Source organism: Tachypleus tridentatus, chromosome 13 (assembly GCF_004210375.1).
Source record: "Tachypleus tridentatus isolate NWPU-2018 chromosome 13, ASM421037v1, whole genome shotgun sequence".
Taxonomy (NCBI): domain Eukaryota; kingdom Metazoa; phylum Arthropoda; class Merostomata; order Xiphosura; family Limulidae; genus Tachypleus; species Tachypleus tridentatus.
In genome coordinates, this window is record NC_134837.1 from 64119945 (window position 1) to 64139350 (window position 19406).

General features: G+C 37.7%; 1 protein-coding gene across 4 annotated transcripts in view; it reads left to right on the top strand.

The window, feature by feature from the left end:
• The window catches only part of LOC143237998 (ornithine decarboxylase-like), a 36574-nt gene extending 18149 nt beyond the window's left edge, over positions 1-18425 (top strand). For 2 of the 4 annotated variants that reach the window (XM_076477854.1, XM_076477853.1), the window contains exons 5-9: positions 1798-1963; positions 5807-5954; positions 6681-6790; positions 12278-12489; positions 14435-18425. In XM_076477854.1, coding sequence (XP_076333969.1) covers positions 1798-1963; positions 5807-5954; positions 6681-6790; positions 12278-12489; positions 14435-14537 — 739 coding nt within the window. In that variant the 3' untranslated portion in view covers positions 14538-18425. Of the gene's footprint in view, positions 1-1797; positions 1964-5806; positions 5955-6680; positions 6791-7772; positions 7954-12277; positions 12490-14434 lie in introns of those variants that run through there. The other 2 variants (XM_076477852.1, XM_076477855.1) reach the window with 2 other exon arrangements.
• Positions 18426-19406: the final 981 nt, after the last annotated feature.

Below are 19406 nucleotides of genomic sequence, written 5' to 3' on the forward strand. Positions count from 1 at the left end.
ATATACAATACGAAATACCTACATAAATACGAGGGCTGTTCAAAAAATACGCGGACCGTTTGAATTGCGCGGCTCCAGTTGGTTCCAGGGGAATCCGCTTGGTGTCGCTAGGTTCGCACAGATCAGCTAATTACGACGCCATTTCCCGATTGCAGATATCTTCATTTGTGTATTAGCTACGCGGTTCTAAGTGAAGTGCGATTTTTTCGTTTGGCGGATTTCAGAATGAATGACCTGAAGGAGCAACGACTCACTGTGAAATTTTGTGTTAAACTTGGAAAATCTGCGACTTAAACTTTTGCTATGCTTCACACGGCTTACGGTGATGTTGCTATGAAGCGTACGGCATGTTTCAAGTGGCATGAACGTTTTAAGGATGGTCGACAGTCCATTGACGATGATGAGCGTCCTGGACGTCCTTCCACGTCAACTGACGACCCATACGTCGACAAAATCAACACCCTGGTGCGGGCAAATCGACGTCTGACTGTCAGGGAGCTTGCTGAAGAGTGTGGGATATCAGTTGGATCTTGTTACGATATTTTGACCGACAAATTGAAGATGCGCCGCGTTGCTGCGAAATTTGTGCCTCAGAACTCGTGAGGTTTTGGCCAAACACTCGATCACTGTTATTCCCCACCCCCCTACTCACTTGACCTTGCTCCTTGAGATATTTTCTTGTTCCCAAACTCAAAAGACTCTTGAAAGGAAGAAGATTTGAGACGATTCCCGAGATTAAGGCAAATGCGACGAAGGAGCTGGAGGACATTACAAAAGAAGCGTACCAGGAGTGTTTCAACAAGTGGACACACCGTTGGGATAAGTATGTGCGTTAGGGAGGAGAGTACCTTGAAGGAGTCCCAGACCTGTAACTTCTAAATAAAGTACATTTTGTTTTATGACGTCAGTCCGCGTATTTTTTGAACAGCCCTCGTAATGCACTTTCATCTGTCTGTTCTAGCAAATGTCTCGCTCTACGTGTGTTTTCTTCTAGCAAAGCCACATCAAGCTACCTGCTGATCTCACTGAGGGGACTCGAACCTCTGATTTTAGCGTTGAAAACCCGTAGACTTACCGCTGTACTAGCGAAGGACTAAATGTCTCGCTACAAACCTATCATCGTTATAAGGTACTTCGTCCAAGGACTTCAGACTGCATATTGGCTTTTCAATTCAGAATTATCTTACCTGTTTCTTGATTAGTTAAACTTTTTAATGCAACAAGAATGGTATACATGACAGCACAATGTCGTTCTTATCATGTCACGACTGGCTTCCATTTCAACATCACTTTTATTTGTAAAGCATTTCACACAAACAACAATTAACTCGCGTGTAATTTCCTAAAAACATTACAGTAAATACAATTTTTGTTTAGGTATAAAATACGCATGCGCTGTTCGTTAATAAATTTAGCTGAATATGCCTTCATTACAACCTTACATTTACTTTATTTTGTAATAATCTAGCTTCGGTTTGTTCCATAGACTGCTATAAACACCTCGTCATTGTTGTTTAATTTACACGTAATTTAATAAAATAAAACCACGTCTACAAGAGTTTGTTTGTCTCACTAAATAACAGTTTCTCAAATAGACCAGGATATATTTCGTTCACAGAAAACGTTCCACCCCTTCAGTGGCTCAGAGGTAAGTCATCAGGCTACGATGTTAAAAAAGGGTTTATATATATTTCAGGCTAGCAGACACTCGTGGCCTGTTATGTAGCTTTAAGTTTAAATATGGGAAAACCGTTCGGTAAAAAAGCAATTATTTATTTTTTGGTTTTGCGTCTTTAGGTTCCATGTGGGATTTTCATTTCAAGATTCCATTTGTTTTGTAGAAGCAATAAAAACAGCTAGATGGTTGTTTGACGAAGTCTCGAAGATTGGAGTGAAGATGTCTTTGTTAGATATTGGTGGTGGATATCCCAGCTCCAGAAGTAGTCTTAATTGTTTCAGACAGGTACGTGACTCTATAATGTTTACAACTATGACTAAGTGTGAAACCTATCAACAACACTTATGTTACCATATTAACACATTAATTGTTTGGTTGATTGGCGTTTTATGACGCAATCCAACTAGATTATCTGTACTAAACAACCAGTAAAATATTAAAAATAAAGTATAATTACTAAAATTTGTAAAAAGGAATCATGTTAAAAAAACCTTTTGATGTCAAAACTTAAATAGCTTAAAAAGGCCAAAAGATGGACAGTGTCACCCTCGCCAATGACACTGGACGAAAGCATCAGGGTGTAGTCTGTATGACACGCAGGTCACAATAGTCCACATTTTACTGTCGTGCTATCGTTACGGTTTTCAACGACGGAACCATTTTAGACATGTTTTGTTCACAGGTTTAACCCTGATGCTGGACAGTGTCATTCGCGATTGCATTAACTATCCACTCTTATGTTTTACAGAGACAGCTCGTTAAAACGATTGTACAGTAGTTACAGGCATAGAGAAAGGTAGAACAATACCCTGGCGCCACGCATTAGGAAGAACATTCTTTTGCCAGATCCAGTAAAAAAACAATTAGAAGAATAGCAAGGAAAACAAGAAAGAAATGGCGCAGCATCTCATAGAGCATATCATTGGGTCCAGACTAATGAAGAGCCAACTTCTGTTCCATCAGTGTAAAGAAGCAATTATAGTCACAGAGACGATCAGCCCGAAAGGAAAGGAGCCATCGCTTTGCCCGAGTTTTGATGGCTAAGAAGGTGAAAGATGAAGCAGAAGTGCTAGATACATGGCAAAACCTTTCGCCGAGAGTATGGCGAAGCTCAGAGCATCAACAACTTCCTGGCCATAAAAGAACCACAAAAGAGGGACAGAATTACACTACCCATTGACCTTTTGAATCTTGCCCCATATGGCTTTGTAACTGATGGTAGAAGAGATGCTAGTTGTGAATTAAATTCAAGATTCCTTCTGGCTTTGATTGTCTTACCTACTAAACATGTGCACAGGACCACTGAAAAACGATGTAGTTCGAAAGTGTGGTATCCCAGGCCCTTTTTGAGCCTTTCGTGTCATGTGGCAGGCAGAATTCCACCACGGACGAGGTTACCCTGGAAAACGTGTTGAGGTTTTAGGAATACATTAAGCAGCTGCCTGGATAATACAGTGAGTCACTGTTGCCACGCGTTTGTCAGTTGATGGCTTACAGAGGACAGCAGCATTAAGTTCCGAGAGAGCAGTAAAAGAGGGGCAATTTACTTGGTCCAGCTTCCACCACGGCACGCGGGTCGGGTGGCACTTACCACGGATAAGATAGGAAAATTATCACTGCCCCGTTGGGTTAATGTCTACCCTCCATGAAAAGTTGGAGAAATGTGAACGGGAGGGACTGAGAGATCAATAACAGTAAAATACTGACTAGATGCATGAAAATAAGTATGAACACCAGTAATGAAGGGAGAAAAGTCGTGATCGAAGAGCATACACTCTACGGAGCGACTCCTCTCATCAATATCAGCACTTCCCCAGAGGAGATTATGTCCATTAATGTCCCCCTGTATTAAAAAGGGAAACGGCAACTGTTTAATGAGATCATCAAGGTCTAATTGATCATGGGTCTCTCCAGGAGAAATGTAAAGAGAACAAACAGTGATGGTACGACCCAAGGTAACAAGGATGACTACGGGGTCTAAGGGTATGTCGAGTGGCAAAGACGGGATGGGCACACGTTGAATGACCAGCAGTACCACACCTCCATGCACTATTCCATCAAACCATCTCTCATTTTTGTACAAAGGAAACTGTCAGGTTTCAGAATTATATCCTGTAAGAAAAGACACACAGGATGGTAAGGCTACTCAATCAGTGCTTTGATGTCATCCAGATTATAATCTAAACTTCGACAGTTTCATTGTATCAATATGACCATTTTTATGTATGTATAGGTGAATTTGGTGGAGAGCCCTTCTGTTTTCGACCACGTCTTTTTTCTTTATTTTCTTTATTAGAAGGAGGTCTATCGACCTTGCTCGATTAGGCTCTGGGTCAATTGGGAAGGTCTGAAAGCGTGAATTAATGATCATTCTGTATCTTGGAGCTGGAGAACAATAAAGTACCTGGACCCAAGAAAACTGGATCCAGGGAGCTGCTGGAAAAAGTGATAGGGACAGAAACGGGAGTAGACGTTGATTTCTCAACTTTTTTAACCATGGAGGGCAAAATACTTTTCACGTGGTTTGAGAACGATTCTTTTGGAGGCATGGAGAGATCTGTCTGCACTCTCACTGTAGCAGTGTAATGAACTGCAGCAGCATACGTCCAACATGGAGTTGTGGACAGTAACTTTCGAGTAACTTGGAGTAAGAAATGTTGGGAACTGTTTTTAAACATTGCACCTCTTTTTCTTCCACCAACCTAAGTTATGAACAATAGTAAGATGTATGATAGCTACTACAATTGATGCAATGAAGGTCTATTTCACACTCGTAGACATAGTGGTCCTTGCCACCGCAACGAACACACGTCAAAGAACCATGGCATGTCTTTATGTGACCGAACTGTGACATTGAAAACAACTGACAGGGGTTAGAATATGCGGCCATACCTCGCAATTAAGATGACCTTGGTGGTGGTAAGTTGACGTGGTGATGTAAACGTCAACATTAGGATAGTACTTGGCATCATGATTCCATCTTTGCGACTGTGGATACCTCTCACTGCAGAAACTCCTCGGCTAGAGAAACTAGCGAGGATCTTTGACTCTGGGATGCTCTTCATATCCCTCTCAACAATAACTCATCGTGACGAATTCAAAGTACATGGGGAGTAATCTCAATAGGCATATCCTCAATGGTCTTGGATACAAGAGGAGTTCATTGTATTTAGGAATTTTTGGTTTTACTAATTTCACCAGAACAAAGATTTTTGATTGACTTAGGAGAGCCAGCCAGTCCCTATAATCTCTTCTGAATACAAGAGGGAGACATTTGCCTTAAATATTTGTCTCATATAGAATTTAATACCAGAAAATGACGTACAGGTGTTGAAGAAGTTGAATATTACTCTTCAGAATCTTCAAGACGTGATCGTTTACTTATGTACGGTCTGTTTGTCACTATTTTATTTAGATTTTCCTTAGGGAGATCCATGATAAAGAAAGAATGTTTCGGTTCCCACTGACCCCACCCTCCAAGGAGCCCTATGAGGGGACGCACTACAATGCCAAAAAAAGACATTGCAGCAACACCAGGGTTTGGTGAACACTATACCCACAAATCAGTATCAGACACATTGTCCACAACACCCGTTGAGAACATTCAACACTGATACTTGGTTGACGATAGCCCAAGTGGACCAGATGGCTGACCCTGGGGGTGGGGCACCACGAGGCCGCTCGTCTAAAGGAAATCAATGCCAAAGTGTTGTGTTAAGGTTCAACCCCACAGAGACTAGTATCCTCTCCTCCCCTTCACGGGTCGCCACACACAGCAAACATGTGGGTGGATTTTTAGATCCCAGAGGAGATAAGCTAAAAGAATAGAACCTTCTCTTCCACATACGGGAATACACACCGAGGAGATATTAACATATAAATACTTCCATGTTCACGAAAGGTCAGTGTAAGAAATGTGTTGTTATTAATAACTAAATGCTGTTCTCTTTATCCACCAAATAGCATGTAACTCTGAATAGGAAAACAAAGTAATCACATACTGTATAATTAACACATAGTTCACCAGACATGATTACTGATGATTAATTTTAGGTAATCAACATAATTAGGATGTTATAGCTTCAAATCTGCAGAGAAGTTTTATAAAAGTCTATATCATTTGTATAGATCGCTGCATCAATAAGAGAAACTCTTGATGAATGTTTTCCACCGTCTTCTGGAGTAAGAGTGATTGCTGAACCTGGTCAGTATATGGTAGCTGCGGCCTTCAATCTCTACTGCAAAGTGATTCTGGTCAAACATCAGCAAGACTCAGGTGATATTAATACTAGAAAGCTATTTTTGTTGATTTAGAAGATATTTATACCACATATAAACTTAATTGTTTAGTATGAGTACGTTTTTAAACCAAATTCCTGACATCATTTGGTGTCTCTAAATGCAATAATGATTTTTGTTTCATTTGTAGCTATTTATTTTTTTGGTTTGTTCGTTTTGAATTTCGCGCAAAGCTACACGAAGGCTTTCTGCGCTAGCCGCCCCTAATTTAGCATTGTAGGACCAGAGGGAAGGCGCCTAGTCGTCACCACCCACCGCCAACTCTTGGACTACTCTTTTGCCAACAGATAGTGGGATTGACTGTCACATTATAACGCTCCCACGGCTGGGAGGGCGAATATATTTGGTGCGATCGGGATTTGAACCAGCGACCCTCAGATTACGAGTTGAACGCCTTAACACGCTTGGCTATGCCGGGCCTTATTTGTTTGGAGAATGCGTTTGTCACACTTATTAGAGTATCTATTTTTCAGCTTTATAACTTCTCGCCACATTTAAACCATTAACAATGCATCTATATGTGTTAACTTTTGAATATTTTAAACATATACTGAATAAACTATAATTTAGAATAAATATGCCAGAACATAAACTTTATTATGTAAACGTACTTTTTGCATTAAGTTGTAATATTACTATAATTTATTATAATTATCTATGTCCGTAAATTTTTTTTGTTAATGTGGTTTATTTGTGTTAACAGAAGCAGGAAACCTGTCGTCTACAAATAACACATATATAACAGACGGTAAATATGGATGTTTTGGCGGGAATTTTTACCCTCATCAAGATGTTCAAGTTTTACCTCTTGTGGTGAGTAAAAAAAAACAAATACAGAGAAATAAAAAATCTTTTGTATTTTTATGGACTTCGCTGAAAGCAGCAAAAGATGGCAATTATTTCCTAGTTGGGTAACTAGGAGTCAGATTGTATTATAGATTACTTCTAGGGAACAGATAGTTCTAAAGTGTGTCGCTAGAGGATGAGCAAAGAAATCATTTATGCCGAGTGTCATCAGCAGTCGATGTAGCCAATGGTGTCGGGCAAATGTTCTGTTGAGACGTTGACAGAAGAATAAGGTGTTGTCGATCCTGTGTGACTCTAAATGTCAAGTTGTGTTTTGTTATACACAAAATATAAAATTACTGTATTGTTCTCTGTAGTTCTTATAACGATATTAATTCCTGAAATATAATTGTGGCCAGTTTGCTCCTCTATAGTTTTACATCAATATACTTTTATTTAACAACAGACATAGGGTTTTTTGTGCTTAAAACTAACGTTTTTATATATCAAAGTAAGATTATTTGTGTAGTGTAGTTTATTATGTACTTATTTTGCTATACATATATTAAGTTAATTCACAATTTACGTATTCCTGTCGTTTCATACATTAAACGTTCAACCTCTCGATGGTTTCTTCTAAATCATAAAACTAATATACTTTATCAATATATTGTATCCTATAAAGACTTGTTTGCTTTCTTATATACTGGTGTATTAGGTTTTGTGTACAACGTACTAAACTATACGTGAACGTATTGCTTTGACTAAATGTGGTGAAGTATGGAACATTAATTTTATACATGATAAAATGGTTTTATAAAGTAATGACTTACTATGTAGCTGCGGTATTTACAGATAAATTGATTTACTTACTACAAACTACAAATCAGGTAGGTGCACTAATAATATTCAGGTAGTTTGAATGTAACTGAGGTTTGTACTTCCTAGTAGTATCACCTTGAGACTGGTCATCCTCTTTCAGTATTCACAGACATATTTCTTTCAAAAGCCAGTAGAAGAACGTCGTTGGAGCGGGAAATGACTTACGACAACAAAGATAGAGCTTGGTTTGTGCTGTTTTGAATCTCTTACAAATGAAGCTACTCCAGCGCTATCTGTGTCAGCAATCCATATTTTTGAAGTGATAACCAGCGAGTGAAAAACACCCACTACCAACTCCTTGGCTACTCTTTAACTACCGATTCGTGGGATTGACTGTAAGCAATGTTTGGTGTGAGGAAATTCGAACCTGCGACCCTGAAATTGCAAGTCGAGTGCCTAACGATCTGGCCACGTATATATATACGTATACACTCACACGTACAGAGAAAGAGAGACACACAGTGGAAATATTCTAAGCAAAACATATTCATGTTGTTGTTTCATTGCTAAGTGTTTGGTGTCACATTTTAGAGCTACGTAAATAAATTTAGAACCAAGGGAAAAGAAACCTGTGTTATGTTCCTTTATCATACTTACAACACCTTCCGTATCTCAAACCAATAATTTACAGACTAAGTAGGGTCCACAGTGACACAGCGGTATGTCTGCAGATTTGCAATGCTAAACAACCTCATTTTAATACTCGAGGTAAGCAGAGCACAGATAGCCCATTGTGTAACTTTGCGCTTAACGACAAAGAGAAAGCCCCTCAGTATGGATTCCTGTGCGTTGTGAAGAAACCTCCAATAGAAGGTTCTATTCTTTCCATTTACCTCCTCTAGGATCTAAACATCTACCCACGTGTTTTCTGTGCGTTGCGATCCATGAAGGGGAGGAGAAGATTCTGGTGACTGAGGGGTCGAACTCTAACACACTACTTTGTCCTTGAATTTCTGTAGACAGGCGACTTTAGAGTAGCCCTTCCAGGGTCAACTGGCTGGTCATTTGAGCTAGGGTCAATCAAGTACCAGTGTTGGATGTTCTCAGTGGGTGTTGTGGACATTGTGTCTGATGCTGATGTTTTGGTATAGTGCTCACGAAACTCTGGCGTTGCTGCAGTATCCTTATAGGGATCCTTGACGGGTGGGGTCAGTGATCATCGAAACATTCTTTTTTATTATAATCTCCCTAATCAAATTTTAAAAAAATAGTGAGAAACGGACCTTTGGTAAACAACCACGTCTTGAAGATCCTGAACAGCAATCTTCAGCTTCTTCAACATCTGTACATTATTTTCTGATATTAAATACTTTATCAGACAAATCTTTAGGGGCAATGTCTCCCTTTTTTATACATAAGGGACTTCAGGGACATGCTGCTTCTCTGAGTTTGTCAAAAAGTTTTGTTCTGGTGACATTAGTGGAAACATCCACTACTAAACACTGTGAACTTCTCTTGCAATCGAAAGCCATTGGGGATATACCCATTGAGGGTAGTTCCAATGTTACTTTGAATTTGTCACGAGGAGTTACTGTTAAGAGAGGTTTGAAGAACATCCCCGAGTCAGACACCCTCACTGGTTTCTCCACCAAAGGAGTTTTTGCAGTGAGACATGTCTCCACTCAAAAAGATGGAAAAAATGATGCCGACCAATCTCCTAATTTTGGCATTTACATCACCATGTCCACCTGCCACCATCAAGGCTCAAAACTTACTGTCCACCACTCCATCTCGGATATATGCTGCTGCATTTCATTCCACTGCTACAGTAAAAGAGCAGGCTCATTTCTCTATGCTTCCAAAACAATCATTCTCAAACCATGTGAAAAGTCTTTTGTCCTCCATGGTTAAGAAAGTTGAGAAATCAATGTCATCACCCATCTTTGTCCCAACCATTCCTTTCAGCAGGTCTTTGGATCCACTTCCTATTGTTCCAGGTTCGGACTTTTCCCTGAATCCGTATTCCTCTGCAGCCTCAAGATGCAGAATGATCATTTTTTTCACACCCTCAGACACTGGAATCTTCTTCCAATGATAGAAACCTGCCCAATACCCAGGGCAGGATCCATGGAGGTTGATAGACCTCCTTCTAATAAAGAAAATAAGGAAAGACGTGGTCGAAAACAGAAGGGCTCTCCATCCAATTCACCTATACATAAGTAAAAATGGCCACTTTCATACAATGGAACTGTCGAGATTTATATTCTAATGTGGACGGCATCAAAGCATTCACTCATTCTTATCATCCTGTGTGTCTTTCCTTGGAGAAAACATTTCTGAAACTTGCCGATACAGTTTTCTTTGTACAGAAATAATAGGAAGTGTGATGGAAGAATGCATGGAGGGATGGCACTGCTGGTCGATCAGCATGTGCCCACCCTCTCTTTGCCACTCGACACACCATTGGAGGCCGTAATAATCCTTGTTTCTTGAATCGTACTATCACTGTTTGTTCTCTCTACCTGTCTCCAGAAGAGACCTATGATCAATCAGACCTTGATGCTCTCGTTGAACAGCTGCCGTCTCCATTTTTAGTCCTGGGGACTAATGGGCATAATCTCTTTTGGGGAGGTGCCAATATTTATGGGAGGGGTCACTCCATACAGTGTATGCGCTCAGATCACAACCATTCTTTCTTTAGTATTGGTGTTTGTATTTATTTTCATGCATCTAGTTTTTTACTGCTATTGATCTCCTCTCAGTCTCTCCCCTTCACTATTCTCCCACTTTTCATGGAGGGTTGACAGTAACCAACAGGGCAGTGATCATTTTCGTGTCATTTTGAGAGAGACTGGCTGTGGTTGATGCCATCTGACCCTGTGCTCCAGTGGAAGCTGGATCAAGGTATTTGGCTCTCTTTCACTATTCTCGCGGAACTTGATCCTGTCGTTGTCTATAAGTCATCAATAGACGATCGTGTGGTAGCAGTGACTAGGTAGCTACTCAATGTATTCCTAAAACCTCGACACGTTTTTCACGGCATCCTTACCCATGGTGAAATCTTGCATACCAAGTGGTATGGAAGGCTCAAAATCAGGCATGGGATACCTTTTATATGTACCCCACAATTTCGAAACACATCGCTTTTCAGTGGGCTCGTGCACATGCTCGGCAGGTAAGACGTCAAAGCGAGAAGGAATCTTCTATTTAATTTACAACCGGCAGCTCTTCTACCACCAGTTACAAAGTCATATGTAACAAGATTAGGAAACCAGAGGGTAGTATAATTCTGTCTCCCTTTCGATCTCTCTCTCTCTCATGGCGAGGAAGTAGCTGATGTCCAGAGCATTGTTGATACTGTCAGTGGAAGTTTTGCCACGTATATAGCACTCGTGCTTCATCCTCCACATTTTTAAGCTTCAAAACTTTGGCAGAGCAATCGACTCTTTCCTTCTGGGTTGATCGTCTCTATGTCTATAATCGCCACTTTACACTGGTTGAATTAAAGCTGGTTCTTTATTGGTCTGGCAGTACATCAGTCAGACCTGATGGTATACACTACGAGATGCTGTGCCATCTTGCTCCTGCTTCTCTTTATATTCTTCATTCTAGTTTTCACTTCCAAGTTCGAACAGATGGCGCAGATAGTTCTCCTGTATTTTTGCGGTAAATTAAGGCAAACAAAACTGTAATCCAGAATGAGAAGACGAGCATCCTTTCATCGCTACTTCATCACTAAGTATACTCTAGTATTTAATATTAGGAGTTGTTACGAAAAAAATGACGGCCATAAAAATCGTCCATTTAAAATGTCTGAATATTAACAATGACTATTTAGCAATAGTGACTGACCAAAAGTAATGCTTATTCTACTTATAAAACCGCCTATTTTTAATTATCTTAGTGTGCGCCAAAGTAGGAGTAATAAAGTTTCAATGCCTCAATTTTTACTTAAGTTACTTTGAATCACTAAAATATTCTATCTCACCATAGCTAACTAGGCTACGTATATATCAATCCTTAGTTCTTTTTATAATTTTTTATCATATTTTTCTTATAATTATATAATCTTTAATATTCATTATCAAGAACAAGAAGTACTTGAGAAGTAATTCTAGAAATTAACTAACTCTTATTTTATAATTTTAATGTTTTAACCCTGAATACTATACATCTTCATTCTGTTGCAAAAACTTCATCTTTAAGTTTGATTTGGTTTGAATGTCGTGCAAAGCTACTCGAGAGCTATCTGAGCCAGCCGTCCCTAATTTAGCAGTGTAAGACTAAAGCTAGTCATCACCACTCACCGTCAACTCTTGGGCTACTCTTTTACCAACGAATACTGGGATTGACCAATACATTATAATGCCCCCAGAGCTGAAAGGGTGAGCATGTTTAGTGTGACGCAGACTCGAACCTGCGACACTCAGATTACGAATCGAGTACCTTAACCATGTGGCCATGCCGGACCACGTCTTTAGGAAACTGACGGTATTTCCCAAATGCTCAAGAAAGCATTAATAAACAGCCTAAAACAACTTCCAAAAATTTTATTATTATTCGAAATAAAATTAGAGTCAACCGGTATGTGTTTTATCTTATTTAGAATATTAAGTATATTAATAATATAATATTAATTATTATTATTAATATTTGAATCGTAAAATATCTAAAAAACTATGTAACGAACAGAAGTCTCGTCGAACCAAACTAAATGTGACCAAACTGTGGGGACCGACGTGCGATTCTGAAGACATTATATTTAAGCAGCTCCACCTAGAGGAAGTCAAAGAAGGAGAGTGGATATACTTTGACAACATGGGCGCCTACAGCATTCCTTTATTTACGTCTTTTAATGGTTTTAGTCCACCAATCATAAAATACATAATGAGCAGTGATATTCGGTAAGTAAAAATAAATTTCTAATTTCACTTTTTTTTAGCTTATCGTCTGAATTTGAAAATATAAAAACTATTTATATGTTAATAAACCAATCCTCAGTTTGGAAAATAGAATAGTGAAAAATTATACAACTTTCTCTATGTTAAAAGTTTTTCTTCACATTATTATCTTAAAAGGTTTGTCTACTTGACTGAGTTTGATATGTATTGTTATTTATCGACCTATCATTATTTGGTCAGAATTTATTTGACATAACCATTTTGAAGACTGTATTAAATACATATATTTAATGTGCTCAACATTGTTTCACCAGAAGATTCATGCTCTGCCTTTTATCTAGTAGCACATTAAATCAAGACGACGTCACAGCAATATTTGTTTTCTAAACTATAAAACCAATACGATTGATTCATCCCTTTAACTCTTTACACAATAGTCCTGTGTCTCTTGCTAAACCTGTTTTATTCGACACATCCTTAATGTATAAGTTTTACTTTACTTAGTGAATCCATTTTACTGGAAATTGTTTTTGTACAAGTTACAAGATAGATTTATCATATAAATAATTTAGTTTTTACCCTGAGGTGGAGTTTAACTGGATTGGTGGTTGGTTGATTGATTGGCGTTTGATGGCCCAAAGCAACTAAACTATCTGTGCCAAGCAACCGGAAAAAAATTATATAATAGTGAAACTATTATAGCATGGAAAAGGTGATTTAGTTAAAACAAATCATTGGACAAAAAACGAACACAAGTTTTAAATACTATTATAAATGTCAATGGCCCTTAAAAAATGTAAAACACAAGTAAGATGGATAGTATCCACCATCATCAATGGCACTGTTCAATGTCCGGAGTAAACTCATGCTAAAAACATATCCAAAATGGTGCCGTCGTTCAGAGTCGTAAGGGCAGTTTAAATAGGACATAACTAAAGTCAGTGATATATTATCAGGTTCCAGTGAGAAGAAAACATTGTAATTTCAGTAACAATCTCATGTACGCTTCTTATCTTAGCTTCTCTTCCAGATAGAACTTTTGCGCAATACCACAATAAATATAGGTAAGAGAAAGAATAATGTAATAAAAACAATGATAAGGCTTAACCTGGTTTAATGTGAAACTTATTATTGAAAAAAATCATATATTATTTACCTTTACCCTATTACATATGATGAAAGATTGATTTGTTTTTACTTTTTTCGTGCTAATAGGTTTTAAATAACACATTAAGCCATACTAAAGTTCGATTTAAATTTTGATACTGGATTTTTAGAACAGGTCAAACATCTATGGGCCAAGATTGTCTGTTTTAGTTCTCCAAGCGTGTTTCTGTATAGTGTTAACTGCATTTTGTCATTAAAGCTATCAAACTTACCTCTGCCTCCACCGACGAAGATTTCGAATTCAAAGGAGATTTCGTTCTCATCTGGAGCCCAAAATATATTTTATCTTGTAATCACCTAGCAATTTTACTGATGGTTTCTTTGTGAATTTCGCGCAAAGCTACACGAAGGCTATCTGCGCTAGCCATCCCTAATTTAGCAGTGTAAGACTAGATGGAAGGCTTGTCATCAGCACTGTCAACTTTTGGGCTACTCTTTTACCAATAAATAGTAGGATTGACCTTCACACTATAACGCTCCCACAGCTGAAAGAGCGAGCATGTTTGGTGTGACTGGAATTAGAACCCATGACCCGCAGATTACGAGTCGAGTGCCTTGACCACTTGGCCATGACGGGCCTTTTCTGATGGATGAAGAACATCTTGTTTGAAGAGTAAAAATAGAACTATCGATAACTTATAAGACAATTTCATAAACAACACTAACATTAGTAATGTTTTTATTTGTCGTTCTTATCAATTAACAAATTAGAGTTATTTCCTTAAATATTATTGAATTTAATTACTGTACTTTTTAAAATATTTGAATTTTTACAATCTAGGCACCAGATGGAGCAGAAGTCGAAGAGTGAAATGTTTACGAAAGCAGTGAAATTTCTTGAATGCTATAAATATCTATCGACAAAACTTCTTAACCTAAAATAAAAGTAGCCTAAAAAAACAAGATTATTTCACGATTCTTGCTTGAATAGTAAGACAAAATTTATAAATATGATTAATCATCACAGTTAACATTCACTAAAGGTCTAGTGTAAATATGATTGTTTCACAAAACATAAGGACAATAACCATTCAACTTTCGACTCTAAAGATACGTTAACGATGCGTTTTTTAAGAATTCCTACTCTAATCATTTCACAATAGTTATCACAACCAATTTCGACCGGAATCCATACACCATAGGATTTTTTAACTCGTTTTTCTGAACTATTAATTCATGAAATTCCTAACAGAATACAAATTACACAAAATATGATCATAAAAATATAATAGACTTTACATATAATCCATTAGTTGCTGTTCGAGTTTCAGGAGGATTGATTTTATTCGTGTTGATATCAAATACACCATAATATTTGGTGTGATCAGTTTGCTAACTTAACTCCTTACAGAGCGACATTCAAATAAATTTTTTGATTAGAGAGTTAATGATTATCAAGGTAGGGTCCGGCATGGCAAGGTGGTTAGGGCACTCGACTCTTAATCTGAGAGTCGAGGGTTCGTATCCCCGTAAAAGTAATTATGCTCCCCTTTCAGCCGTGGAGGTGATATAATCTGATGGTCAATCCCACTATTCGCTAGTAAAAGAGTAGCCCAAGAGTTGGCGGTTGGTGGTGTTGACTAGCTGCTTTCCCTCTAGTATTACACTGATAAATGTGTATGACATAAATGCTCTTTATTTCACCGTTTGACCGTGAGGAAGTTGTAAGTTGGATGATTTTATATTAAATCAGTACTTGCTGCACCAGCACATATGTGCAGAACCTCAAAGCATACACTTGCATTGAGTACTGCTCAAACTTTGTTGTATAACGAAAATAGCTATTAAAGTTCTGCAGCATATTTGTTTATTTGTTTGAATTAGACGCAAAGCTACAAGAGGGCTATCTGCGCTAGCTGTCCCTAATTTAGCAGTGTAATACTAGAGGAAAGGCAGCTAGTTATCACCACTCACCACCAACGCTTGGGCTACTCTTTTACAACGAATAGTGAGATTGATCGTAACGTTATAACACCCCCACGACTGAAAGAAAGGGCGAGCATGTTTAGTGTGCGGCGATTCGAACCCACAAATTACGAATCGAGTATCTCAACCACCTGGCCATGCCGGGGTGATAGCCAATGTATTTCTTAACCAAAGAGATAAGATTAAATGTTTGATGGTAGAGACAAAATTGCCATTAGGATAAATTTAAAAATAACATTTATATTTACAACTAGTATATATTTATTATACGAGTTGTTCTTGTTTTAGTCATAGGAGCAAAAAGCAAATCAGTCAAGGTGTTAAAAATCGAAATAAGATTGTAAAACTGTAATTCAATAGACAAATAAATCCTAGTTTTGACAAAATCTTTTCACTGATATCCCCACTTATTAATTGATGATTCCAGCAGATTTTGTGCTCCTAAAATAATTACCAGTGGAATACTCTATGGTATTAGGAGCATCTAATGTGCTCTGACAATCAAATTGTTTTATTCACCGAATTAAAACTGTTATTAAAAACAAATGTAAGAACGATGTAATTCGCACTTTTCTCCAGATACCTATGGCTGATAGGTTCGTTGTTTCCTGTTTATTGGCGCAAAGCTAATTGGCTATCTGCGCCAAACAACTGATAAAACTCAAAATAAAAGTAAAATTGTTATAAAGTCGAAAAATTAATACCGTTAAAGTTAAAAGAGCTAATGGCCCTAGAGAAAGTAAAAACAAATTGTAAGGTGGACTGTGTCAGGACAGCCAATCACACTGTCCAGCATTAAGGGTAAAACAGTGGTGCCGTTCACAGTCGAAACGACTGCACGACAGAAAAATGTGGACTAATGGGGCTTGAGTGCCAGACAGATCACACATTGGTGCATAAATCCCAGATATAAAAACGAGTTAAAAACTGTGACCAATGCGTTGTCTAATTAGGACAACTTCATCCTTCCGATCATTACGGAAACAAGATGGCCAAAGTCCAATAGCGGGTTTTATCTGAAAAAGCGTGTTTTCACGTTGCTCACTCCAAGTAGACTGCCAACTGGCACGGAGCCGAACCTTGAATACAGGACCATAGTCTATGAATTGAACAGGAACAGCAGTGATAGCGCCAGAGTAGACAGACTTAGCTGCGGTGTCAGAGAGTTCGTTCCCGCGAATACCAACGTAACCTGGTATCCAGGAGATCTGGGTAGAAGTAGATGTTAAAGATCAACGGGCTAGTCGGTTTTGAATATCGGCGATAACAGAGTGAGAACTAACGTAGAGCAATTCCAGGGCCAATAGAGCTAAACTAGTTGGTATAAACAGAACAACTCGTGTACTGCTTAGCTTCTATGTAATCCAGGGCAAAAGAAATGGCGTACAGATGGGCAGTGAACACAGAAAATGTAGAGTGTATTCTGTGTATTCATCGAGCCAAAACAAACCATGGCAGAGCCCACAAAATCATCTGATTTCGAACGCTTAGAAATGGGATTCGAAGGATGGCTTGATAAATGTATGGCAAATAAAAGACGGTACTTCCAGTAGGGAGTGTCCGCCTTCTGCAGATAACTCAAAGAATGGTCACACTTGCGGATGGTAATAAACCATGGTGGAATAGGCTGATCAGTGGATACAACAACGTCATCCAAGGACAGACCCAATTCATCTAACTGCATCTGGATACGAAGGCCGAAAGGAACAATGGCAGACTATCTATTCTGAAGTAACCCACTGAGTAAGAAAAACGCAATCCAGGTGGGATGCTGTGGTAAGGATCAAAGTTTTGAAGCATACAGTAAAAACAGGTGCAAATGGCAGAGGTATAGAGAAGCATATTAAAACAAAACAAAGTCTAATTTCTGATTTAAAATCTTAAATAGCATTAAAGAGGCTAGTGGCCCTTATATGTGTTTTTAATCTTTTAAGATGAAAAGGGTCACCATCACTTCTGACACTGTCCAGCGCCAGGATAACCTCGATGGGGTATATGCACCCGACGCTTTTCGAACTTAGAAAGTGTTTAGCATATTGTGGTGAAGATGTTTTCACCAAACTATCTCCAGATCATAACTCTTTTACTGACTTGAGGAAGACAGCAAGTATCTCTAATCCATTTTGAAAAAAATGGGAGACATTTGCCCTAAGAATTTCTTGGATAAGGAATGCACAACTAAAATTCGCGATACAAAATCTGACTGTGACTGTACAACAGTCATTCATGTGTGATAGTTTTTTTGATAATCTGTTTTTCAGAATTTCTTTTATTCTTATTCCTATTTTTTTCATGGATGGGGTAATTCATAATAAAAGGAATGCATTTCAGTGCCTACTGTCCCTCTCTACCATGGAGCCCTACGAGGAGACGTAATAGAACGCCAGGATATTGCAGCAATTCCAAGGTTTCGTGAGCACAAAACCCAAATATCAGCATTAGACACAATGTCAACAACACCAGTTGAGAACATCCAACATTGGTACATGGTTGACTCTAGTTGAAGTGGACCAGCCGATTGACCAAGGGCAAAATGGTGTGTTAGGGTTGGGTCCTTTAACCACCAGGATTTCTCCTCCTCTTCACGGGTCGCCACACATAGGAAACACGTGGGTGAATGTTTAGTTCCCAGAGAAGATAAACTGAAAAAATTGAACCTCCTGTAGGAGGTCACCTCACCACGTACAGGAATCCACACCGAGGTGGGCAGTGGAGGGTTATATAGATGTAAGACGTTGTGGGCTTCAGCACCCACATCTCGATATATTTCTATATATTTCATTATTCAATTATTTTTAATTTGAGACTGTCTAATGAATTTTAAAACTTATAGATAGTATATTCCCATTGCAATGTGGATCCTACTATCACAGTTACCTCTGAGAGGTGTATTTTATATTCCACATTATAGTCTGTACTCTGGGAATGTTTTCGATAACTGCAGCGTTTTTTATTTTAGTTTGAACTAGTTTTTGTTTATGATAAAGTATCAGTAGTTAGAGGTTTGGATTTATTCTTTATCATGCAGTATTTCCATTTGATTTTGTTGTATGTTATTTTACTAGACTGTTTAGTTTGTATATTCTATATATTTGTGTGTGTGTTCAATGTGTCTCGCATGTCCTGTATTAAGCGTTTTATATCCTATTACTTATACAAATTCATTCTTTAAAATAAAAATTATTATTTATTTATTATCTTGTATTAAATATAATATGGAATATGCTGGTGAAACTTCAAATCCATAATATATATATATATATACAATTGCATAGCTTTCAAGTTAAAAACAATTTAATGAATTTCACAGAATTAAAACACTTTTGAGTTCATCCTTTTACCTCTGTTAAGATTACTATATTAAAAATTGTTAATGACAATACCAACAGACTTCAACGAGAGAACTTTTATATTTTGATATTAAGAATATTATATCTTTAGGGGTTAAACGAAAGTTTTAATAACTCTTCTGCTTTGAAATTGAGTAATGATTATTGTATTGCTAATTTTGTCTTTAGAAATAACTTTTTCATAAAAGGAAGAAAATAAGAATTAAGAAATAAATTAAAATGGGTTGATTTTTTAGCATTTTGTAGTAATTTTAGATATTTTTTTTATTTTAGTATTAGTGTACGGATATTATTTTTCAAAACGATTCATCATTTTAATTTTCCTGAAATAATAGTATTAATTAATATAATACAAATTTCGAAATGATCATACAAACCACTTCTATATGTTATAAAATATCGATTAAAAGTAAATGATTTATAAAGTTTTGTTAAAGAGAAACTGCAAATTAAACCTTCATATTTAGTAATTAAATT